Below are 25,612 nucleotides of genomic sequence, written 5' to 3'. Positions count from 1 at the left end.
TTTTTTTCAGAGTGGCCCCGAACCTGCTCTTCTGGGGTCTCTTGGCGGCTGTCTCAGCTTCCTCCCGCAGGTGCTTCTGACGTTCATGTGAGCTCCCTCGCATGGTGAGAAGCATCTGCGAGCGCGCTCCCGTGATACAGCCGGCGGCTGTAGCCGCTCGCTGTATCACACGGCCCTGGCATTCCGCGTCAGTGGATGTGATTGACAGCCGCGCGAGCCAACCTGCCAACCTGCCAACCTGCCAACCTGCCAACCTGCCAACCTGCCAACCTGCCAACCTGCCCCAGGCTGAACGGTGGAAAGGACGTCGTGGGGACGAGCACGGGACTTTCGAGGGGTGAGGAAAGTAAAACAGGGGGGCTGGGGGCGCAGGCACTGTCAGATGTTTTTTCACCTTAATGCATAGAACCCCTTTAAGGCCTCTTAAACCTGGGTTCAAACTATTATAAACACAGACATCTCATGTGATTTACACAGGCATAGCTGTGCCAATCATGCAGTCTGTGCAATGCAAATTCGGCGATAGTTGTATGGATGAACTTGCATTGGATTCGCACGAAAAATGTCCAGGAACTTTTTTTTTCCCCCTGCACTGAAATCGGATCGCATGGGTTTTCACACGTTCCTGCCCTCAGAATTCTGAGTTTGCGTTGCGATCTGTTCTGGGGGTGTCATTAACATTGTATTGACACCAGCAGCGGTTTGCAGAGGGCATTGTGAACTGCCTGTGAAGGAGATGCGATGCTGGAACCCGCACTGCAATTGCTCTGGTTCCTGCATCACAATAGTGTAAACACAGGCTAAAGCATTCATAGGGGGGTTGCTTCATTGAGAATGATGCAATAAGATTCAATGTCCATGGAAGCTTTCCAGACCCTGCGACTTCTAGAGAGGGAGGGTGGCAATTGCATTTGCAGTTTTGGCCCTAGTCAGGGAAGCCTCCATTGTTAATCACCAATAGGTAGGTAATTGAGAAATCAATTTTACATATACACTTGATCCTTAGAGGTCTACCAAGAGTTTTTTCATATTTTGCTTACAATATTTAAAATGTAAGTTCGCCTTTACAGAAAATCTGTAAAGTGAACTTACACTGGACCCCCTTCCCATTGCACCTGGTCCCGCTAACTGACAGATCATATAGCCACTATACCGGTCCGGGGATTTGACATTCCCATGGCTTTCTCTCCTCTGCCTGTGGTGAAAGGACGGGCTATGCGGGTGCTGATTGATCAGCACAGACCAATTATAAATATAAACTCCTAAGCATACCTCCTGACAAGGTACGTTTTGGAGAATACGCTGCAGGGGATTTCTAAGCCCTGTATCGGTGAGGCGGTGACCCAATGTCTTCTAGCAGGTGATTGCCGTTCTCCAGGTCTTTGGGACTGGAGGGGATGAGGAGGCAGTCCTGTGTAATTTCACCTTACAGATTTTTCTGTAAAGGTGAACTTGGCCTTTAAACATTTTTCTGCCGCTGTAGTGTGTGTGTGTGTGTGTGTGTGTGTGTGTGTGTGTTTGTCAGTTTTCATAGTAATAAAAAAAAGTTGTTTTTGTCCAGTTTCAGTTCAAATTACATTAATTCTTATTTTTTTGCCAATGTCTTGTCTCTTCAGACTAATGAGGTAAACCAAGGTGATGCCCTAGAACACAATTTTAGCGCCTTGCTCAGTGCTTTAATGCTACCTATAAATCACATCTTCCCAGTCTCGTCCTTTCCACAGGTAAGTGGTACAATACATTTCATATAAAGTGAAAACGCCAGCTGGTACACTTGTCATGATACAGGAAGTAAACTGACATGTTGATCACTGTTGCAGCCCACTGTGAAGACTTTGATGCGAACTTGGTCTGAACTGTATAAAACATTTGCCCGCTGTGCTTCATTAGTTACTACAACGGATGAGAATGGGTGCTGTGAGGAGCTCTGCTCTCGGATACTTACAACACTTGGGGATCAGCCAGTGGTAAGTCTGATGTATTTATCTTTTCTATTTGTATTGATGTGTAATATAGGACAGCTTCTATCTACATAAGGTGTGTGTGTTTTTGAATTTTAGTATTATTAAATGTAAACACTGATCAAGCATCTTCTTCTTTTTTTATTTTTTTTAGAATTTCTTCCTGCTTGAAAGGATTGTTCAGGTTGTTACAGTTATTGTGGATTCTGTCAACTTCTCCCCTTATAGCACTAAATTCCAACCCAAAACAAAAGGTGAGATCTGTCCTCATGCAGTGGCCTCCATAAAGGCTAAAGAGTTGAAGTTTTTTATTGCTGCTTGTATTCTAGAAACCCTAATCTGTGGAACACATGTTGATTTACTAAAACTGGAGAGTGTAAAATCTGGTGCAGCTCTGCACAGAAAGCCAATCGGCTTCTAACTTCAACTTGTTCAATTAGGTTTTAACATTTAAAAAAAGAAAGCTGATTGGTTTCTATGGAGAGCTGCACCAGCTTTTGCACTCTGTGGAGTTGATTTATGAACACTGCAGCGTACAGAAATGGCGTTCTTAGAGCTGCACAATTTTTGTTTCTTAGAGTAAAGATCATGATTTTCGACGTAACATCTTTCACATGCTATCTATACTGTTTGTTTTTTTCAGCCACCCTAGAGAATAAAATGGTCATTGCACTACTTTGTTGCACTGTATTTGTGCAGCAGTCTTGCAAGCATCTTATTTTTAAGAAAAAAAAAGACAACTGTAAAGTTAGCCAATTTTTTCCTATAGTGTGAAAGATGTTACGCCGAATAAATTGATACCTAATATGTCATGCTTCAAAATTGCGCCCACTTGTGAGCTGGCGACAAACTTTGACGCTTAAACATCTTCATTGGCGACGTTTACTTGCATGTGCGTTCGTGTCTGTGCACAAGCTTGGCAGGATGGGGCACTTTTATTTTATTTTTTTTCTCTCTTATTGGGTCACTTTTATTCCTTTTACAAGGAATGTAAACATCCCTTGTAATAGAAAAAAAGCATAACGGGACCTCTTTTAATGTGAGATCTGGGGTCGACCTCAGATCTCACATTTACATTTAAATGCAATAAAAATATTTTTAGTGTTCTTTCCCAAAAAAAAACCTCCTTTTAACCCAATTCCGGAGAACTGACGTTATGACATCACTTCCGTCATCCAATGGTATGGAGCCAGAGTGGGGCCCACCTTTCTCTCACTCGGCTCTATGCTACTGAGGGGACAGCATCCGAATGTCTCCGGAGATTGGTGGCTCCAGTAAATGGAAGAGATGACTGGAGTATGGGGGGCACTTCACCCACTGCTGATGAAAGTGATCTTGTGCCAAATCCGCCCAGAGACCACTTTTATCCTAAAATGGACCGCCGTTTCAAAAAAAAGCAGGGTTATGGCAGCTATCTGCTGCCATTACCCCGTTATTCTACGTCAAAGTACCAACTTACAGCTTCAGCGGTTTGCAGTAAGTGGTTAAACTGACCTAATTTACAGACCAGAGTTCCTACCTTTAATAGAGCCGAATGATCCAATGTTTCTTTTTATCTCAGCGCTGAGCAATGTTGTGAAACTTTGCTGGCTGCCTTTTTTTTTTTTTTTTTTTTTTTGTGACCGCTATGAGCAGAGAATAGCTCTACATGCATTATGTAAATGCTGGAATTGAGATCAGATCATGAGGGGGTTAAATCGAGATCACAATTTTTTAACAATCGTGCAGCTCTAGGCGGTCTATAAAATGTTAATCTTGTCTAATTTCAGCTCCTCACACTCCAACTGATTGGGTGAAAAAGAAGAAAGGGCATCTGGGAAATCTAAATTCTTTAATGCAACTACTTGTGAGAGTAACTGAAGAATTTCACACTTTGTGCTCTGATCAGTCCCAGATTGAGGCAAATGCTTCAACGTTGTCTTCCATGGGATCTTCTATTCTGAACACCTTGTCTGTCTGCATCAGCCATGTCAGTTTACCTTCCATACTAAGGACAGTATTTTCACTACTGACAAAGCCTATTGCTGTGTTCTATGCAAAGACAAAGTGAGTGCAAAATATGTTGTGCTTAATCTGGTTTTATATTGCTTTGTTCTTTAAAATTTAGCCATGACAAATTACAGAAAAATGTCCTGTCATCAAACGTTTGCAGGTTGACACTCGGTACTTTTTGACTTCCACTGAACCCCAGTAGCCTTGTGTTTTGACAGAGCCATTTTTTTTTTCTGAGTGTCTGGTTTAGTAGAAAAGCTAGTTTTCCTTAACCACTTTCTGAGTAGCTCATGCACATGTACGTCGTAGACTTACCCGTATGTCAGCTACTTTAAGAGGCATAGCAGGTGCACCCACTGAACAGTGGAGGGACTTGATGCTCGTGGCCAGCAGGTGCGATCGCCGCCAGCCCCCCATGAACACAGGCACGAGAGCCAGAACAGGGATTTGTGTGTTTACATACACTCCTTCTAACAGGAGAGAAGAGGCATATCTGCTGTTCGCAGTCAATACGAACAGCGATATGTCTCCTTCCCCAGTCAGTCCCATTCTCCACCCCCCCTTACACACAGTTATAAACACTCAGGAGGCAACACATTTAACCCCTTGATTGCCTTATAGCGTTAACCCTTTCCCTGCCAGTGACATTTGTACAGTAATCTGCAGTTTTATAGCTCTGAATGCTTTGTAAATGTCACTGGTCCCACAAAAGTGTCAAGTGTCTGATCTGTCTGCTGCAATGTTGCAGTCCCGTCAAAAATCACAGATCACCGCCATTGCTAGTAAAAAAAAAAAGTACTTTTTTTTTTTTTTTGCTTTATAGCACAAGTAATAACCGCAGAGGTGATCAAATGCCACCAAAAGAAAGCTCTATTTGTGGGAATAAAAGGACGCCAATTTTGTTTGGGTATGACTGTGCAACTGTCAGTTAAAGTGACGCAGTGCTTTATCGTGAAAAATCTTACCAGGGCTGAAGTGGTTAAAGCTTCCTGTTTTTGGTGAACCTAGCTGGGCAATGCTTTTCTACTTATGTCTTCCAAGGGAAAGTCTCCCTCTTAAAGATTTACACGTGCTTGTCAGCTGTGGTCTTTTCCTATACTAAATTATTGACTTCAGGTAGATATAGCTTCAGTGTTTTTATTTTATTGTCTGGTAGTCATTTGTAGGCTAGCTTGCTGGAAAGCTTTTGGTTCTTGCACAAGCCTGAAATTTGTCCTGTAACATCAGTCCAGTTTGTTGTCAACCTTCAATATCTGTGCAAATTAACAAAATAAAGCAATGACTCACAGCTCAGGATCTGTTGAAATAAGTATGTTTTGTTAATGTATTCATTTGTCAACCTATTTTATTTTTTCTATAGGTTTTGTTCTCTAACTAAACTTTTTTTTTTTTTTTTTTTTTTTTTTTTTTTAGGTCTGACTCTCCAAAAGTGTATAGTTCTCTAGGCAGTAAGGTGAAGTGCTATTGTTTTGTTTCTTTCTATTGGATTAGTATGTCTGTCATTCATGATCTTATAATAAGCGCCAATATTTTGTCATCAGTGTACTTAATGATATCTTCATTCCTAGTTGGATAAACTTCTTGGCGAGTTGCTCTCCTGTTTGGGCTCTCGATACACTGGATCCTATGACAACGATCTGCTTGAAGCGCTCTCACCTTTGCTCTGTGCCATATTTCTACACAAGAACAAGCAGTTCCGCACTCAGGCTGCACAGTTTTGGAACGCTTCGTTTGCTAAGGCAGCCACGTTGGTTTATCCAGAGGAACTCAAGTAAGCATTTTACGATCTGCTTCTCACCAGCTCTGCCAAATGCAGCCTTAACACATAGCCAAAGCAATTCGCCTTCTGTTCTATTGTCAGTTCACTGCAACAAGCCAGGTTGCATGCTTGCACATCTCCTTTTGATGCATTAAATTTCATTTTAATGGTCTGCCGACCACGAATGGGGTTTTCTCAAAGCAAACCCTCTTGCATGCAGGCTTGGCCTAAGGGCAGATAGATTCCAAGAAGTTCAATCCTACATGAATCATCTGCTCTTAGAGCAGTCCTACATGCAAGAGGGTGTGCTTAGCTGAGAGAGCACCTCCTGACGACTTCTGAGGATGTATGACAAGTTTTTGTTTAGGCTTGAAACGAAGTCCCTGAAAAAAATGTGAAAACTGTTTAAAATAATTAACTATAATATAACTTCCTATCTTTTGACTAGCGCAAGCCGCATAAGGATTAAAAATAGTCAATGTTGATCTTGGCACAGTGTAAGACTCCTGGGTGGTCTTCCTCTAGCTTTGTGCCTGTATCCTTGTACGGACTTCCTGTTACAAAGCTAGGGGAAGAATGAAGGCACTACGAGCACACAGAGCAGTGTTATTGTAGACCCATTCATATTACAAGTATGTTGGCTGCAGTGGTAGACAGGATTTTGTCATCTATTAATTCAGAGTGGGTGGAGCCCAGCTGTCATTACCAAAGGCAAATTTATTCTTTATAGTAGAAGGGCCTCCAAAGCTGTCATCCCAATGTAAATACGTTTATTAAAATTGTTTAAACAATATTATAAATTTTTTTTTTTTAATAGACCTGTTTTAAGTCAAGTTAAAGTAAAAACTCCCCTCCTGTTACCCGGCTTCACCTTTACCACTACAGCCGAGGAGTCAAGTGGCCCCTATTCTGATAATGTAAGTCTTATATTTATTGGTATATTGTCATATTCTATATGAACTGCCTGTTCAAATGTTTTCCTTATGCAAGCTAGCCATGTAGTGGAATGCCCAATTTTATCCAGCACCCTTTTGTACACCGATTTTAAATTGATAGTCCATGCAGTAAGGTTTACTGCTTTTATTTTGGATGTAGATGGAAAACTCTCAGCTGGGAACAAAGGTTAGCGGTATTGAGGTGAAATCCACTGGAAAAAGAGACTCCTTACTGGCCAGAGCAGAAGAGCTTAAAAATAAAAGCACTCCAACAAAAATTCCACATGCTAAGGTAAGGCATGTATATTTTTATCGGTCCGTGGTCTGTTTTGCTGACAGGCTAGAAAGAAGTTGCAAAGATACAGTCCCTGCATAGCATTTACACACAAGTAGTAAGTACACTGTCCAAATTCATTGCACAATGACAGGTTTCAGCATGTCTGTCTTCAGGGTGGAAAAAACAGTTTCTGCAAAGTGAGATCACTGGGCACTTTGTGAAGCCTTGAATTTGCATGCCTCGAACATTCCACAAATGCACTTTTTACAAATAACGTAGTCTTTATTGGAAGCATAAACCGTTGCAAGCGTATAACATTGGCATCAGCGTCACGTGATAAAGAATACATAGCATCAATCGCTTATTAAGCAGCACACGTAGTTAGCGCTGTACGTTCAGGTTTGTAATGCATAACAGATTGCGTCGCTTATACTCAGCAGGAGGCTATATGCCCACAGGGGGAGGCCAAGCACAGGGTATGTTTCCAGGAGAGGGATTCTGCCTGGAGATATTAGAAATTTTTATATTGATGGGGTCAATCAGGGATCACATTGCATGTAGCTGCATTCCCCAACCAGGAGTCCCAGATTTTCCCGTATTTGGCCGGTCAACCCCCCCCCCCGATTGATCCAGAGAGCATGATCTGGTATGGTTTGCAGGTCTTTCAGGCCAGGGTTATCCCATAGAGGTGTATGAGAGTGCATGGGTGGTATGTTCAATCTACGCATTGTCACCTCCCAAATTTTGCATTGAGTGTAAAGTAATCTCTTGTGGCTGCCCAATGTCCAGGAATCCATGGGTTCTCTGGAAATCTGGAAGGGGTAAGTGTATCCTTGGGTGCGAGGGTAGCAAAGTAGTGTCATGTAACGTTCCTTATCCTGTTTGTCTAAATAGTAAAAGTGGGACAACTGCGCCGCTAAATAATACAGATTGAAATCTGGTAACGCTGCGCCCCGTAGATCAGTGGGGTTTTTCAGCACCCTCCATGAGTTTGTGTCGGTTCTTGCCCCACACAAATGAATTTAGGATGACCTCAATAGCCTTGAAGATTCTTAGGGGTAGGTAGATCGGGGCATGCCAGAATATATACAATAATGTGGGGAGCAGAATTCTTTTTATCATATTTACCCTACCCATAACGCCCAAGGATAATTTGGTCCATACTTGTGTTTTTGGATTTCAAGAACGCAATTAGAGGTTCTAAGTTGAGTTTAACATAATCTTCTGGGGAACGGGTAATTATAATTCCTAGATATTTCATGGAGCTAACCCTGACTAGGAGGGATAACGCCTGAATTTTCGTTGGGGCACCTATGTCAATGGGAAGAATCTGAGATTTGTCCCAGTTTATTTTCAAACCTGAGTAACTCCCGAAGTGCTGTATCACTTCCAGAGCTGTTTGGAGGGATGGGCCTGCATCCGTTAAGTATAGTAGCATGTCGTCGGCATAAAGACTATTTACCGACTCAAGCATTCCCAAAGCTACTCCCACTCAGTCGAATGCCTTGAGAGACACCACGACTCTGGATCCCACCTGATCATGTTCAGCTTGCATATTCATGTGAATTCTCCTGAGGTTATATGCTGTATTTTTGCCTGGCATAAAACAAGGGGGAAGACGCTGCGCTACTCTAATAGAATCAGCAGCTAACACTCAATGCTACATTTTTGTTTCACATGTATTATAACTTTAAGAGGGTGAACACAATGACATATAAAAAATAGGTACCGTATATACTCGAGTATAGGCCGACCCGAATATAAGCCGAGGCCCCCAATTTACCCCCAAAAAAACTGGCAAACTTATTGACTCGTGTATAAGCCGAGGGTGAGACATGCCTGTCCATCCCTGTGTGTGTGTCCGTCCATCCCTGTGTGTCCGTCCATCCCTGTGTGTCCGTCCATCCCTGTGTGTCCGTCCATCCCTGTGTGTCCGTCCATCCCTGTGTGTCCGTCCATCCCTGTGTGTCCGTCCATCCCTGTGTGTCCGTCCATCCCTGTGTGTCCGTCCATCCATCCCTGTGTGTGTGTGTGTCCGTCCATCCATCCCTGTGTGTGTGTGTGTCCGTCCATCCATCCCTGTGTGTGTGTGTGTGTGTGTGTCCATCCATCCATCCATCCCTGTGTGTGTGTGTGTGTGTGTGTCCATCCATCCATCCATCCCTGTGTGTGTGTGTGTCTCTGTCCATCCATCCATCCATCCCTGTGTGTGTGTGTGTCTCCATCCATCCATCCATCCATCCCTGTGTGTGTGTGTCTCCATCCATCCATCCATCCATCCCTGTGTGTGTGTGTCTCCATCCATCCATCCATCCATCCCTGTGTGTGTGTGTCTCCATCCATCCATCCGTGTGTGTGTGTCTCCATCCGTGTGTGTGTGTGTGTGTGTGTGTGTGTGTGTGTGTGTGTGTGTCCAGCCTACCTGTGTCCCGAGCCTTTGTCCCGAGCCTCCGTCCCGTGTCGTGCCTTGCCTTCGTCCCGTCCCGTCCCGTCCCGTCCTGTCCTGTCCTGTCCTGTCCCGTGCCGTGCCTTGCCTTGCCTCCGTCCCGTGCCCTCTTCGTCGGCGGCCATTGTAAAATTCAAAAGCCGCGCCTCCTCCTTCGCCTGTGATAGGCGGAACACTGAATTTCCCAGCAGCCTGTGTTCCGCCTATCACGGACGTCGTATCATCCTCGTCCGTAGTACGAGGATGAGAAGATGCCCGTGATAGGCGGAACACAGGCTGCTGGGAAATTCAGTGTTCCGCCTATCACAGGCGAAGGCGGAGCCGGAGGCGCGGCTTTTGAATCAGAATGGCCGCTGTCTGTCTGCTCGACACGCTGATCGAGCGGGCAGACAGCGATGACTCGAGTATAAGCCGAGGGGGGCACTTTCAGCCTCAAAAAAGAGGCTGAAAATCTCGGCTTATACTCGAGTATATACGGTAAATGTAAACAACCCGTGCTGAAGGGGAAAGTCTGTAATATAAAACACCCAATAAAATATACATGCAACTTAAAACAATGAAATGATGTGGTGAAAATAAAGCTGCATAACACAGATACCGAAAAATAGACTATTGTCAGTTCATTAATCTATAAAAGAGGTCCTCTTGTCATGTTAGATGAAAGGGACCAATCTTCTCATCTAAACCATGAACCGAGGCGGAGAGGAAACCAGTAACAGCAACCTATTTGTCTGAAGTGGTATTTGAGGACACAACCTTCTATGAATACATTATTGTATTGGAGAAGTTTTTCCATACAGCCAGTTGGACACTAAGTATTGCGGTTGATCTGTGCTTTTTAATACCACCTATCGATCGATGAAGAAGACGGAGCACTTTATTCTTCCAACCTAATCTGTGTCCAGTGTATCCTTATGGCGAGTTGTATCCTGGGTTTCCCACCGATCAACAAAAGTTTTAACATCTTGCCTTTCGGACCTCATCCATACTGACTGTACTCCAGTACATGCTTGATTGACTCACCGCCACCGGCCTGTGAGCCCACTATTTAGGGGGCCCTGTCTGATAGAGGATCTGTTGGCAAACCATTAACCAAAATTACTTACACATCTCGGACATCGCCCTTGAGTCTGGAGAACATTGGTTGGTGACTATCGGGAATACTTGCCTCTATCCGGGACCTAGGATGTCTATATGAGGATTACATACCGGGATTCATTTAATCGAAAGCTGGAATATAATCCTTTGGGATTACAAGCACTTTAGACCCACTGTCGTAGGACAGGTGGGTCCAACACTTCCGGTAAGAGTATCCATCTTGTATTCATAGAAGGTTGTGTCCTCAAATACCACTTCAGACAAATAGGTTGCTGTTACTGGTTTCCCCTCCGCCTGGATTCATGGTTTATATGAGAAGATTGGTCGCTTTCGTCTAACACTACAAGAGGACCTCTTTTATAGATGAACTGACAATCGTCTATTTTTCAGTATCTGTGTTATGCAGCTTTATTTTCACCACATCATTTAATTGTTTTAAGTTGCATGTATATTTTATTGGGTGTTGTATATTACACGCAATATTATTTGCATTTTATCTCACAATAAGTGTGAGACTTTCCCCTTCAGCACGGATTGTTTACATTTACCTATTTTTTTATGTCATTGTGTTCACCCTCTTAGCGCTGCATTTTTGTTTCACATAAAACCGGTCTGGTCTGGGTGGATCAGGGTAGAGATCACCCTGTTTAACCTCAGGGCCAGAACCTTAGCCAGGATTTTAATATCTGACGTAGGGATATTGGGCGATAGGACTCGGTTATTTCTGGGTTTTTATCTGGTTTGGGTATAACGCTGTAGGCTTCACCCATGGAGGCAGGCATGGACCCGGTTTGGAATATGTGGGAAAATAGCTTGTGTAACTTGGGGCTCAATATGTCAGCATATGTGTTAAGAATTCTAGGGGAGACCGTCAGATCCAGGTGCTTTTGAGGGGTTAAGATTGGACATGGCTTCTGCTATATCATCTTTGGTGATTGGGGCCTCCAGCATCTCGATCTGGGGCTCGGAAAATGTAGGCAGCTCTATATTGGTCAGAAGTGCCCCTATCTCTTCCCTGGGGTTGTTGGCGTTTGGATGTGTATAGAGTTGCGAAGAAGGAGCAAAACTCCTCCGCCACCTCCTCGGGGTCATTCACCACTGAGCCATCGGCTTTACGCAGTGAGACCACAGTTGGAGGCTTATGATCTATATGGGCAAGGTATGCCAGGAGACGTCGCGCACGTTCCCGCGCTAGTACACTGTTTATTAGAAAATATCTTTCGTTCAGCTTTTTCAAAAAGTAGACTATTCACCACCCTTGACTGTAGTTTTAGAAGGTCAGCCTTAGAGGGGGAAGGATCTGCAGTGAATTCCCTTTCTATATCTGCCAACGCCTGTTCTGCCTGTCTGACCACTTGAGACGAGGTCCTCCCTATACGTGGAGATATGGTTGGACAATATCATACGTGCGTGGGACTTCAAAGAATCACATACCACCTCACATGGTGCCGTGCCTTTGTTCGTTTGGAAGAAAAACTCCCACTCGTTCCCAGCCTCCGCTATGCCCGGTACAGGCGTCCACCAAAATGGGTTGATCCTAGAGGTATAGGTTGCAGGGAGAGAGTCCAGCCAGAGCTCAACCCGATAGGGTGCGTAGTCAAAGGACACAGGGGTTAAAACAAACATCCCCTAGTATAGGAAGGATAGATCGTGATATCAGTATAAGATCTATGCGGGACATGGAGTTATATGAAACAGGAAACGCTTTACCCTGGGGTTGGCGGTGTCTCCATGTGTCAATCGGGGCGAGATCGGTTAGGAGTTTACCAAATCTGATCTGTGGGTGGGGTTCCTATCATAGTAAGGTTGAATAAAGACTAAAGACGCTAGTCAATCCAGTTCAACCTGAGTGTGTGCGCCTACAATTGTCCCTATCCCTGTACATTGCACACTCACATCGGTCCCTACCCTCGAGCCCACAATCAAAGGTCCACATTCATAACCTACCTGCATGTCTTTGGAGCGTGGGAGGAAACCAGAGTACCCGGAGGAAACCCACGCATGCACAGGGAGAACATGCAAACTCCAGGCAGGTAGTGTTGTGGTTGGGATTTGAACCAGTGACCCGTTTTACTACTAGGTGAGAGTGCTAACCACTACACCACTGTGCCGCCCAACTACACTACACCACTGTGCCATTGGCGGAGGGTATCGGTGACATTCTGTCCAGCTCTCTGATGTTGAAGTCGTCGTGTGTGTGTGTGTGTGTGTGTGTGTGTGTGTGTGTGTGTGTGTCCCCATCCAGATTGCGGGCCACAAATGCATATTCAAATTGTAACCCAGGTTTAATCACTTTGCTTGTCAATATCCTGGTTTTGTTAGTGTTTTTAAACGGTGTAGTATTACAAGGGGAGACAAAGGAATAAATGCTTTTTCTTTAAATGAAAATAAAAAATGCTGCTCTCATATGTGATGCGTGCAAGTAGTATGTTTGATTGTTATACTGACTTAAAGTGGTTGTAAACCTCAGACCTGAAATGTAAACCAAGCATATCCCCTCTAGTGTGTACTTGTCTCAGCTATGAGCACTAAGTGTCATTTTTGTCCGTATGCTATCCGCATGAATCAGTTCTGTCAAATTATCCAGATAACCAAGAGGAAAAGTGACGGGGAGGACCTACAGCTGATTGACATCCTCAGCTCTGTTCCTGTGAGCTGTGTGGAGGGGGTTTGTCCCGTCCCTCCAATTAGATGTTGGACTTCTTCTCACTGACCTCTGCAGAGTAAATTCAGCTCTGCACTGACAAGCTTTATAAATTCAACACTTTGAAAGCCTGTAGAGAAGACTGCAGATAAATGAGTACAACGTATATGTAGGAGGATTTGTTTCATCTCTGTATCATCTGAGGCAATTCACTTCACTGGTTCTATATAAGGGTTTACAACTACTTTAATGCAGTGCTTCGAAACATTGACCCAGGATAAAATAATATAGATATGATTTCTGACTTTCCTGGTAGGCATGCTCGTTTTAGGACGGTGGCTTAGACTGTTCAGAACCAGAGGGTCAGCTAGGCAACAAGCATTTTCAAAAAAGCTAGCAATTTTCTTTTAGAAATGGGACTGACTTTTACTGACCCTATTACTGACTGTTTTAAACAGATTGCATTATATTTTAAATAGTTAAAACTGGAGTTTTCATCTCCGAATACCAAAAAGAAAATCTTGGAAGAGGAGCAGTCATCTGACTTTGTATTTATCCCCCCTGAAGCTAAAGAGAGAGTTCTTACAGAACATCAGAAGGAAGTCCTTCGCACAAAGAGGTTGGTTTGTGGGATATGGACATAAATGTACATGTGAAAACCTGTATGCCGACTTCTGCAATAGGGTTGATTTATTAAAACTGGAGAGTGCAAAATGTACTCTGCATAGAAACCATTCAGCTTCCAGGTCTTTTTTTTTTTTTTTTTTTTTTATGCAAAACCTAATTGAACAAGCTGAAGTTAGAAGCTGATTTGGCTATCATGCAGACTGGTGACCTGTCAAATAGTGCCCCCAGTCAGTGTCTGCTGTGTACTGCGCATGCGCAGTACACAGGACAAGCAGATTCCGAAAATATCCGAAGATGAACGGCGCCTGCTCCGTGAGTCCAGGTTCAAGCCCCACCATCCAAGTGGACATAGAGTTAGAATAAAAAGAGCCCAGCGAAGAAAGGCCGTGCCCGAAGCGTGGCGAGTGACCCTCTATGTGCAGCCCTATGTCCACTTGGATGGTGGGGCTTGCACCTGGACTCACGGTGCAGGCGAAGCTCCTTTTTGCTCCGTACTGCGCAAGCAATGCACCTGCGCAGTTCAGAGCGGACAGTTTACGATAGTGTCACCACACCAGCACTAGATTTTGCACACTTCAGTTTTAGTAAATCAACCCCTGTGTGTCATGCCAGACTAGATTCTGTGAATGCACCACAGCAGCTAGCCAGGTTCCAGTGCTACCGGTTTTTCCTGGGTTTGCACTTTTTTTTTTTTTTTTTTTTTTTTTTTTTGTGTGAACATGTTGAACAATGTTGCCTTAACCTCCCTTCAATTTTACCAGGGTGGACATACCGACCATGTATAACAATTTAGATGCATCGCAGGACACCACTTTGTTCACACAATATACTCAGAGTCAGGAAAATTCATTGTAAGTACAGTTGATTTACTACTAAACTATTGGACATAAAATTGTCATCTCCAATTTTGCCATTCATTTTTTTTATTCTAGGGACAAGCCAGAAGTAAAGGGGGATGCTACAGAAAATGCTGCTCAAGTCAAGGTAACAATATTATCATGCTTTTTGTATTAAGACCTGCCCCACCTTATATTTTTAAAATAGTTTGTTACACAGACACGATTATGTTGCTTATTATTTGTAACTATTTGCAATTTAGCTATGAGCAATACTTGTATAACCTGTTTGATTATAGATGAAAAAAGCCTTTTAATACTTTAAATATACTTTAAAAAAAATCATAATGATGATGGCACAGTTTGGTGTTTTAGTTTGTAATTGAGATAAAAGCCATCAGGGAGCATTTAAATGGTATTGCTGTCTGGGCAAATGTTGGAGACCGACAACTCCTGGCTTTTGAAGACTTGGCACTAATAAGTTTTATTTTTTTCTACAAGAGTTATTGGCAGTAAATTACTCTTGCATGTCATGGCCTTTACATAAGTCTAATTCGCCAATATGTTTTTACATATTAAATATTGTATATTTTTTATTTTTTTGGTTGTCCAGGAAGAACATACGCCTCAAAAGGAAAGAAATATAAAGGAAGATGAACCCAAAGCAAAAGGAGTTGCAGATATTGACATGTTGGAGGATAAAGTCGAAGAGCCAAAATCTTTGAATGACTCTTCTGTGTTAAACACCTCAAAAGAAGTGCAAAACTCCTCAAACATCAGCAATAGTTCTACCTCTTCGGATATGGTATTAGGAACACCGCCGCAGCCAACGAGCAGAAGACAGTCTTTTATCACTTTAGAAAAGTTTGAAAGCTCTGAGAATCGCTCTTTTAGCCCTTTATCAGAAGCAAAATTTCCAAAGGCAAAGGAGGTTATTTTAGTGCCGGACAGTCAAGAAGTAAAAGCTACAAACCCAAAGCGCAAGGAAAAAGAGAGAAAAATAAATAAATTACAGGCAGAGACTGAATCGCAAAATAAATCAAGACCTGCATCCAGAAGAAGATCGAGATCTTTACGTCAAGCTGAAGAGTCGGAGAAGAAACTTGAAGAACCCGAGCAACCTAGTCTGAAATGTGAAAGTGTTGCTGGTGTGGCACCTGCAGAGGAAATCGAAGACAGTGAGTGTGTTCCAGAATCTCAGCCTCCTCAGCAGGAAGAAAATATTGTGGACCACGATAAGGAAAATTCAGCACCAGGGAATATTACAGACTTCAAAGAAAACACTCCACCAGAGACTAGCACAACAGTAAAGGAAGACTCTCAACTGCCTCAGAAAGCACTCGGTAATCCAATTGTGTTGAGACGCTCTTCCAGGAGGCAATCAGAAATATTGGAAGCTGTTAAGGAGGCTGCAACGGAAAAACAATCCCAGGGGAAAGAAGAGCAAAAAATAAATTTGAAAAAGATTCCTCCATCTAAAGAAACTCCTACTAAGCAACAAAGTGAAAAGCTTGTGAAAGCGGAAGAAAAGGAAGATACTGATTTTGCCAAAAATCTTGAAGAAAGTTCTCAAGTTAATAAAATATTGAACACTGATAACGATGAGGAACTTCAAGACGCCAACGCCAGTGAGAAGATTACAAGAGGCAGATCTAGATATCAGACACGAAGGTCTCTGCAGGCTCTTCAGACTTCCAATGAAAATTCTGAGTCTGATCATTCAGAACCTCGTGAACCAACAGGCAAGCGAAAACGAGGTAGACCTAGGAAAGTGGATGATTCTGAAAAAAAGGAAAAAGAGGAAAGCTCTCAGGAGTCGCAGATGAGTGATATAGCTAATTTTGACATGGAACCAACTAAAAGTGAGTGTGTTTCTGAGGTGGATTCCCAACAAGAAATAGATGGAGAAACCTACATGATTTCTACAGACTCTGCATCGCGGGCAAAGTTTCCAAGGTTGGAGGATGGCAGGAATACAGAGTTGGGCTCTACCATGGAAATCAACAAAACATATGAACTTGGCAGCACGGTGCAAAGCTTAATGACTGAACCTTCTGCTGGTGACTTTTCCACTGCAGTTTCTGATGTATTTAGAAATTCTGAAAGCACCTCAGCATTTGACTGTCCTCATAAAAGAAGTCGGAGAGTCAGAAGGTCCAAGGGTTGTGACTGTTGTGAGGCCTCAGGTAGGCAAGAAAAGTCTTTCACGGATTTAAAATCTGAAGAAGCGGAAAGTAAATACAAGACTATCGACTCTTCTTCTGACATGCAGTTTAACTGTACTTTCTCAGGGCCGTGCGCTGTTAGCACACCGCTTGTTCCAGCTAAACAGCAACCATTTTTCAAAGTCTCTGCAATAGAGATTAAATCAGATACTGAGTCGGAGCTTGAACAAACAGTTCAATTTAGTAAGAGTGAGACAGAGGAAGTAACAGAAATTTATGTTCAAACAAAAACAATAGAAGCTTTGGAATCCTCAACGGAACCTACTACGGAGGTGACAGAAATTCAAAAATATGCACAGGACAGTGTAGGCATTGATTCTCAATGTGTTAAAGAACCAAGTGCAGAATATAAACAAAATGTTGAGGCAGAAAAAGAAAATATCTGCATAACCTTTGATATAGAGACCATTGAAGCATCTACAAAGGACAAGACCTGTGCAAAACCAGAGGAGGAGCTGGAAGATGCTCAGGTTATAGTAGATGAGGGTAATGATGTGGTTGAAGATCATCATTCTGCCACATCAAGCCAGGATTTTCCTGAAGAGAACAAAGTGGGGGTGGTCAAGGTCAAAGCTCCTGCTAAAGATACTGGAATGGTAGACCATTCACCTGCAGAGCTTAAGTTACCTTCTGCTGAGGAAACTGAAGCAGCGGTGGACAGAGCTTCTGCAGAGGAAACTGAAGCAGCAGTGGACAGAGCTTCTGCAGAGGAGACTGAAGCAGCGGTGGACAGAGCTTCTGCAGAGGAGACTGAAGAAAATGTGGGTAAAACTTCTACTGAGTTGACTGAGCCCAAAGAAGCTATTGTTGAGGTGACTAAAGCAGAGATGGGCAAAGTTATTTTTGAAGAAACTGAAGGACAGGTGGAAAACATTTTTGCAGGGGGGGCTGATGTAGAGGTAAGCACAACTCCTGGGGAGTCTGAAGCAGAGGTGGACAAAGCTTCTGCTGAGGAGACTGAATCAGAGGTAGGCAAAGTTCCTGCTGAGGAAACCGAAGCAAGGGTGGATGCTGCTTATCATCAGGCGATCGAAGCTGAGATGGACACAGCTGCTCCCAATGAATCCGAAGCAGATGTTGACACAGTCCCTCCTGGGGAGAGTGGAGAAAGCACGGTCTGTCAGGAATCAAGGATATATAAGGTTACTGAAACTTTAGCAAAAGAGAAAACTTTGAACATAAATGAAGGAAACATTCACCTTGAGGAGGAAAAGTCACAGATGACTTGTGGGGAGAATGCAGAAACTTTTATATTAACATCTGCTGACACATTGTCATACAAGGTTACCTTGACTGAAGGAGCAAAAGTGGATGAAGATCTGACAACTGCTGCGGAGAAGTGTGCTGCTCCAAGAGGATCTGAAAATATGCAACTAAATCTGGGTGAAGGGCATTCCAGCACAGATTCACCACCTAAACTAAAAGGCTTGACATCTATGGCTCTAGCCAATGACAGCCCCAGTGGAAGCTTCAGCTGGTCTCCATCTGCATCACCTTCAACCAGCATTCTAAAGAAGGGGCTAAAGAGACAACAGCCGGAAATGGACTCCCCCTCTCCGCTTAACAAGGTATGCTTTCATATCAGTTGCATCTTGGTCATAAAATTGGAAATATGTTTAAATGCATGTTAACATTGTACAGTTTTTAACCATTTTGCATTCTGCACCACCCTGGTAACTGGGTACGTTTTAATGCTATATTTGTATGCATCTTAGATTGTTGCTGGAGTTGAGGGTGACTTGCTTGAAGTTGCTACTTAGCTGCTAGTGCATTTTTTGTGTGTCGATTTGTATTTTTTAATTATTTTTTTTAATTATTAATTATTTTTTTTGGTTTTCTGTGAGCAGATTAGGAGAGTATCGTTTGCTGATCCAATATATCAGGAAGGCTTGGCAGATGACATTGATCGCCGTAGCCCTGTGATTAGAAGCAATTCAAGTAACTCCCCATCTTCAAGAAGTCTTAAAATGTTAACGAGTACTCAGCCAAAGGTTAATATTACAATGCTTTTGACATGTCTTTAGAGGGGTTGAATTTTAGCAGCCGCTCGTTTTTGACTGTACCTTTTTTAAATTCACTAGATAATCACCACCCCAACCAAAGGATTTGTCTCTCCTGGGTCTCGTGTTCTTGGATTTAAGAGTTCAAAGAAGAGTTTGGTAAGCCCAGATCATCACTTGTGTCATAACGGGTCCTTTTTTTAAGCCCCCCCTCCCAGAAGTTTGGCCTGTTATGATTTAGCTTTTTATGATTTAAAATTTGCTAAAGGATTCTAAACTTTTTTTTGTTTAGATTTCAGAAATGACCAAAGAGTCCATGCCATCTCCTAAAGAGAGTGTCTACCCAGCCCTAATGAACTGTGCAGCATCCATTGATGTCATTCTTCCACAGATTACCTCCAATATGTGGTGAGAGATTTGCTTAACACATTCTGAAGAGAAGAGCTTGTCTTGTAGTGTGTGTATATAGATGGATATGTATATAGAATATATATATATATATATATATATATATATATATGTATGTGTGTGTGTGTGTATGTGTGTGTGTGTATATATATATATATATATATATATAATCTCCGTCTTATTTTTTATTTTATTTTTGTATAGGGCCAGAGGACTTGTACAGTTCATCCGTGCTAAAAATATAAAAACAATTGGTGACCTCAGTACACTTACACCTTCTGAAATTAAGACCTTGCCAATCCGTTCACCAAAGATCTCTACTGTGAAAAAAGCTCTGAGAACCTATCATGAGCAGCAGGTGAGTTAGTTATGACTGTTTGGGCAGTTATATGCCATAGCTTTTGAATCGCTTACACAAGTCATCTTCCTTTTTTATTTTTTATTGGTTATAGACAAAGGCTAAAGGATTTGATGAATTTGCTGCCCTTGATGAAGCAGAAAAGCCAAATAATGGGCTTGATGAGAGACCGATATACACTGAAGAAAAACTTGAAACAGGTATTGTCTTGTTCTCTGGGAAGTCTGTGCTTTTTTTTTTTTTTTTTTTTTTTCCCCCGCTACCATAAAGCTTTCCCTTTCACCTACTCCCATACCGATGGATTTTATTAATAAAGCATATATCACAAAGTGCAGCGCTAAGAATTAATAAAAAGTTACAATGTTGAGAAAATATGAAAATCTCAATAAAAACAGTCTAATAGGTGTCCACACAAAGTAAAGTGCTCGGAAGAATCAATCACCAAGAAGGAAAGGTTCACACTGACTCTTACCCCAATGAGTGGACTACTTAATCAAAAGCAGTCAAACATACTTGAAAATCCACCACTTAGCTTTCACCATACACATGGGGAGATGGATTGCATGAACCCCAATAGGATCCTCCTTAGACACTCAGGACATCATGTAAATAGGTATAAAAAAATCATTGCGCAGTATTACTGACAAGTACATTTATTAGCCGGGTTCCCAACCGCCGCACGCCGATGTAAGTCGGCAGAATGGCACGGACAGGCAAATGGGTGTACAGGTACATCCCTTTAAATTTGCCATCAAGTCAGGTCGCGGGTCCTGCGGACTCTATATCCGCAGGGATACCTGGGATCGTCTCATGGGGAGATGCTAATGTAAACAAGCATCTCCCCGTTCTGCCTAGTGAGTGTCACTGATCTCTGCTCCCTGTAATTGGGAGCAGAGATCAGTGATGTGTCACAGGTAGCCAGGCCCCCCACAATTAGAAACATGCCCTAGGACACACTTAACCCTTGCCCTGCATCCTAGTGGTTAACCCCTTCACTGCCAGTGTCGTTTACACAGGAATTGGTGCACTAATTGCTGTATAAATGACAATGGTCCCATTACTAGTATAAAAAAAAAAAAAATGCCATAAAACTATCCCCTATTTTGTAAACGCTATAACTTTTGCGCAAACCAATCAAGCGCTTATTGCAAAAAAAATTTATTTTTTCCCGAAAAGATGTAGAATACGTATCGGCCTAAACTGAGGGGAAAAAAAATATTTTATATTTTTGGGGTATATTCTAACAATGTAAAAAAATTTTTTTTTTTTTTTTTTTCAAAATTGTCGCTTTTTTGTTTTTATAGCGCAAAAAATTAAAACTGCAAGGGTGGTCAAATACCACCAAAAGAAAGCTCTATTTGTGGGGGGAAAAAAGGACAACAATTTTGTTTGGGAGCCACAGCTCTGGTCAGAAAGGGGGTAAAATCTTCCAGGGCTTAAGCCGTTAAGAGTACAGCACAGGCCAGAATAATCAAAACAGTAAAAAGCGCATTTCAAGTCAATAAAAAAAAGTTTTCATCCAGTGTATTGGGGGGGCTGTTGAGCTTGGCAGCGTCACGTAACCCAATCCCCCCCCCCCCCCCCCAAGTTTCATCATATCAGGGGTGTGATTATTATAGCATAAGAACTCTTTGAGACAGACCAACCTAGTCTACTAAGAGCATACCCAACACTTATTAAAGATAATTTTTTATTCTTTTAATGATAAAATTGTATATCTTAAACCAGGGGTGTCCAACCAGTGGCCCACGGAGCCCTCTGATGTGGCCCGCGACCTTCTGTGTGATGGGTGATTGGAAAACCCAGATAATGGGTCGCAGACCCGCCATCCCAGAGCATCTGTCTTGTTAATGAAGCTGGCAAAGCAAGCAGCTGTGGAGAAGAGCTGTATAAGCTGATGCTTCCTGTATAGCGCTGTCTCTTGTCACAGGCAGAGTGATACCAAATGCACTCTGCCGGGGACAGCAACAGCAGGCGATACCCGAATGGGAGACTGTTATTAAAGGTCAGTTTATTACTAAAATTGCAGTGTGTATATATGGACATATCTGAGCAGTGGTTACTGGTCTGCTTTCAAACTGGTCCGCAGGGGCAGTGCACCTTCAGGTTACCTGCATTGCACCTTCAGGTTACCTGCACTGAAGCATAGACTTCTGTTATTACCTGCGGTTTGGTGAGCTTTCAGAAAGTGCACCACACCTGCAGGATATAATAGAAGTCTATGGCAAAGTGTAGCAAAGACACAGGTGCACTGGGCTGCATTAGTGTGAAAGGCCCCTTTCACTCAATCGGGCCCTCCATTCACCTGGCAGATGTAAACGGATTTGTATCCTTTTACACCCACCTACCTCCAATCTAATTCGCTAAAAAAAAGGTGATCAATCCCCTTCCGTTAGGGCGGATCGGATTGACTGACCCGTAGAGTGGGCTGTGTCCATGTCCGCTCTGCATAGACTTTTCATCCGCCTGCTCTGCTCATTGTGGCCCGCGACTGGTTACCAAGTCGCTTAAGTGGCCCGTGCTCTTCAAAAGTTTGGACACCCCTGCCTTAAACCAACAGATTACACTCTGCGCAGAGGGAGCACAGCGTCTGTGATTACTATGGGTTTATTCGTAACGGCTATCACATGGGCCAACCACAGTACCCTGTACCATGTGATTAGCTGTAGCCAACCAGAGATCAATGGTGACCCATTCTTGACCATTGACAACTTTGCTGTTACAATGCTCAATGTAAAAAACAAAAAATCCCTGATCACCCCTATAGCAGTGCATTGTTATTATGGTGACTATGAGCTACTCTGATGAAATTATGTGTAAAAAGATAGTTTACAAAACTGAATTTTTTTTACTTATTTTTTTTTTATTTTTTATTTTTTTTAATTAATGTACATACTTGTCAGTCCCTGTTCCTCTCCACACCAGTTGTCTGATGTACTGCACTGGTGTCAGTATGCTTAACCACTTCAGCCCCAGAAGGATTTACCTGCTTCCTGAAATTATTTGCAGTACAGCTCTGCATCTCTTTAACTGACAATTGCACGTTGTACCCAAATAAAATTGACATCCTTCCCCCCCCAATAAAGCTTTTTCTCAAATCGCCTTTCAGGACAACCCCGGAGAGAGTAGCTCCACCTTGCAATCAGGAAACACATGCCCACTTTAAAAACACCTCCTCCTCCTCCATGGCTTCAGTTATTGTGTTTCCTCCTTGGAGGAAGCATGTGCCTGAACCAGGGAGAGCTACACTCTCTGCAGGGGAGTAAGGCTTACCTTTTGTTGCAGGTTGTTTCTCTTTGACCCCCAGCAGCATCTCCACGGGGAGAGGACTCCTGGAGCTCCTGGTCCCGCCATCTCACGGGAGTAAGGACCCTCGGAGTGCCGGCGTCGGGTGCCCGGTGTCCGCTTGTTAGCGCAGGGAGGGCTCTGTTGCTGGCGGAGGCCGCTGCAGGTCAGCGGCATGGCTCCGTTTTCGGCGCCGGGTCCCGGGCGGCGACGGCGTCGTTCACGGTGACGCGCGGGCGCTCTGAGGGGGCGTGGCGCCGTGGTTCAGCGCCTGGAACGCAGGGGTCATGGGGCGGGTCAGGTGACCGTGTGCTTCCGCTTCCGGCCGGCCTTGATGACGCGGCGGCCGGGAAAATTTAAAATGAGAGCTGTTTGTAAAATAGCTGCCTCACTCAAACGATGGAAGAGTGCAAGCCAGCTATGGCGGAGACAGGCGCCCCCAGCACCGGTCCAGCCCAGGTACGTAAGGTGCACTGGCACCCTCTGCTTTACTGTGGGTATGTCTTTGTTTGTTCCCCCCTCTTGGGGGCCTGTCGCTGCAGGTCAGAGGTGGACTTCGCTCTGACCTTTTGCAGCCTAGTTCTGGGGTCTCACTAGTAGGTCTGTTTGGTGGTGGGTCTCTGCACTGGCTTGGTGTTAAGCAACTGGTTGTTGAGAGCTTTTAGTGAATTAAACCTGTATGTCGTTTCAGGAAAAATCACTAGGAAAAGCTAGACCAGGTCAGAGAAAATGTCCTTCCTGCAAAACCCCCCTCAGAGATTCATGGCAGAAGGCAATGTGCAGAAATTGTATCAGAGAATTGGTGGAAGAGGAAACATCTCAACAATATAAGGATTTGTTTTCTTCGGTTAAAGAGCTGACAAACTCTTTGAGTTCAGTCAAGTCCATCCTGATACAAAACCCTCCCGCACAGACCGAGCCTCAGAACTTACCGCCCAGCCCCAGGGCGTCGTCATCCAGACAGGTGGAAACTGAAGAGTCTGGAGACGAAGGGGGTAGTACTCTCATCTCCTTCAGGGATTCTGAGGAGGAGGAAGAGGAAGAAGATAGCAGGGGCTCCAAATTCAAGCTATCACTAGAGGAAGTAGATGATATTTTAAAAGCAATCTACACTACTCTAGAAATTCAGGAAGAAAGAGTACAACTGTCAGTTCATGACAAAATGTACCAGGGGTTGGACGAAACAAAACGGCGAGTTTTTCCTGTCCACAGGGTCCTCTCAGACTCAGTGAGAAAGGAGTGGAAGGACCCAGAAAAAGCCCCTTTCTTCTCTAAAGCTCTCAAAAGAAGGTTTCCCTTCGAAGATAAGGACTCAGAGGTTTGGAATAAGAAACCCAGAGTCGATGCAGCTTTCTCGCAGGTATCCAGACGAACGGATCTAGCCTTTGAAGATATGGGGATCCTTAAAGACCCAATGGACAAAAAAGCTGACTCCATCCTCCATCCAAAAAGCTTGGGATGCTGCGTCAGTCAGTCTAAAACCAGCAATGGCAGCTACGGTGGTGGCCAGGAATCTGGAATGTTGGGTAGAGAAGCTGAAGAGCCATATTGAGGCGGGGACACCCCGCAAGGATCTCTTAGAGTCCTTTCCACTGATCCTGAATGCAGTCAAATACATGGCGGATGCATCAGCAGAATCAGTTAAACTGGCCGCTAGGTCTTCGGCTCTTGTAAATTCAGCCAGGAGAGCAGTTTGGCTGAAAACATGGTCTGGGGACACTGCCTCTAAGGTCAAGCTGTGTGGTCTTCCCTTCTCGGGTGACTTGCTCTTTGGTCCTGATTTAGAGTCTGTGCTGGATAGAACAGCCGATAAAAAGAAGGCTTTTCCAGTTAAGAAAAAGCAGATGGCTAAAAAGAATTTTCGTGCTTTTCAGCAGTCCCATAAAAAAGACCAGGAGCACAAGAGCAGATGGGGTTCACAGAAGGGCAAAGGCAGGGGTGGAGTCCTCTTTAGATCTCCCCCAGAGCAGTCCCCTAAGAACAAGTGACAATATCTCCCCAGTGGGGGGGAGACTGTCAGCTTTTCGCGAACAATGGGACAGGCTGTCTCCAAATCTGTTCGTAAAGAGCGTTGTCGATCAGGGGTACAGGTTGGAGTTTTCAGAACCACCCCCGAGCAGGTTTTATGTGACAACATTGCCAAGGGATCAGGAGAAGGCCTCTGCAATGAAGCTGTTGTTACAGGAGCTGATACAGCAAGAGGTTCTGATTCAAGTCCCAGTAAGCCAGCAGGGCGGGGGTTTTTATTCACATATTTTTCTGGTGAAAAAACCCTCAGGGAAGTACCGTCTAATCCTGAATCTGAAATTCCTGAACAGGTTCATTCGGTACAAACATTTCAGGATGGATACAATTTTCTCCATCACAAAGCTGTTGACCCCAGAATGCTTCATGGCATCCCTGGACCTAAGGGATGCCTACCTTCATATACCAATTCATCAGGCATCGCAGCAGTTCCTGCGCCTGGCATTGAAGGTAGGGAGTTCGGTATGGCACCTCCAATTCAGGGCTCTGCCGTTCGGACTCTCGTCCTCTCCCAGGGTCTTTACGAAGATTATGGCAGAGGCTTTGGAACCCCTGAAATTGAAGGGGATTCCAGTTGTTCCTTATCTGGACGACCTTTTGTTTTTTGCAGACTCCAGGGAGCAGGTCCTAGTCAATCTCCAGAGGGCCCAGTCTCACCTCGAGGGCCTGGGATGGCTTCTAAACCTAGAGAAGTCAATCCTGACCCCCTCACAGGAAATGAAATTTCTGGGGTATA

At 43.7% G+C, this 25,612-nt stretch overlaps 1 protein-coding gene across 2 annotated transcripts in view; it reads left to right on the top strand.

Annotated features, from left to right (window-relative positions):
• RIF1 (replication timing regulatory factor 1) overlaps window positions 1-25,612 on the top strand; it is a 79,021-nt gene that overhangs the window by 46,816 nt on the left and 6,593 nt on the right. For both annotated transcript variants that reach the window (XM_077447718.1, XM_077447717.1), the window contains exons 19-35: window positions 1,617-1,724; window positions 1,821-1,967; window positions 2,116-2,215; window positions 3,731-4,007; window positions 5,367-5,406; window positions 5,522-5,724; window positions 6,530-6,629; window positions 6,808-6,939; window positions 13,592-13,731; window positions 14,501-14,590; window positions 14,672-14,723; window positions 15,189-18,368; window positions 18,648-18,791; window positions 18,882-18,959; window positions 19,093-19,208; window positions 19,413-19,566; window positions 19,661-19,766. In XM_077447718.1, the coding sequence (XP_077303844.1) occupies window positions 1,617-1,724; window positions 1,821-1,967; window positions 2,116-2,215; window positions 3,731-4,007; window positions 5,367-5,406; window positions 5,522-5,724; window positions 6,530-6,629; window positions 6,808-6,939; window positions 13,592-13,731; window positions 14,501-14,590; window positions 14,672-14,723; window positions 15,189-18,368; window positions 18,648-18,791; window positions 18,882-18,959; window positions 19,093-19,208; window positions 19,413-19,566; window positions 19,661-19,766 (5,167 nt within the window). The remainder of the gene's footprint in view (window positions 1-1,616; window positions 1,725-1,820; window positions 1,968-2,115; window positions 2,216-3,730; window positions 4,008-5,366; window positions 5,407-5,521; window positions 5,725-6,529; window positions 6,630-6,807; window positions 6,940-13,591; window positions 13,732-14,500; window positions 14,591-14,671; window positions 14,724-15,188; window positions 18,369-18,647; window positions 18,792-18,881; window positions 18,960-19,092; window positions 19,209-19,412; window positions 19,567-19,660; window positions 19,767-25,612) is intronic.

The sequence above is a fragment of the Lithobates pipiens genome, unplaced genomic scaffold, assembly GCF_037356315.1.
Source record: "Lithobates pipiens isolate NorthernLeopardFrog02 unplaced genomic scaffold, aLitPip1_a1.2 Scaffold_22, whole genome shotgun sequence".
Lineage (NCBI taxonomy): Eukaryota > Metazoa > Chordata > Amphibia > Anura > Ranidae > Lithobates > Lithobates pipiens.
This window is presented reverse-complemented; position numbering and strand designations above follow the sequence as displayed.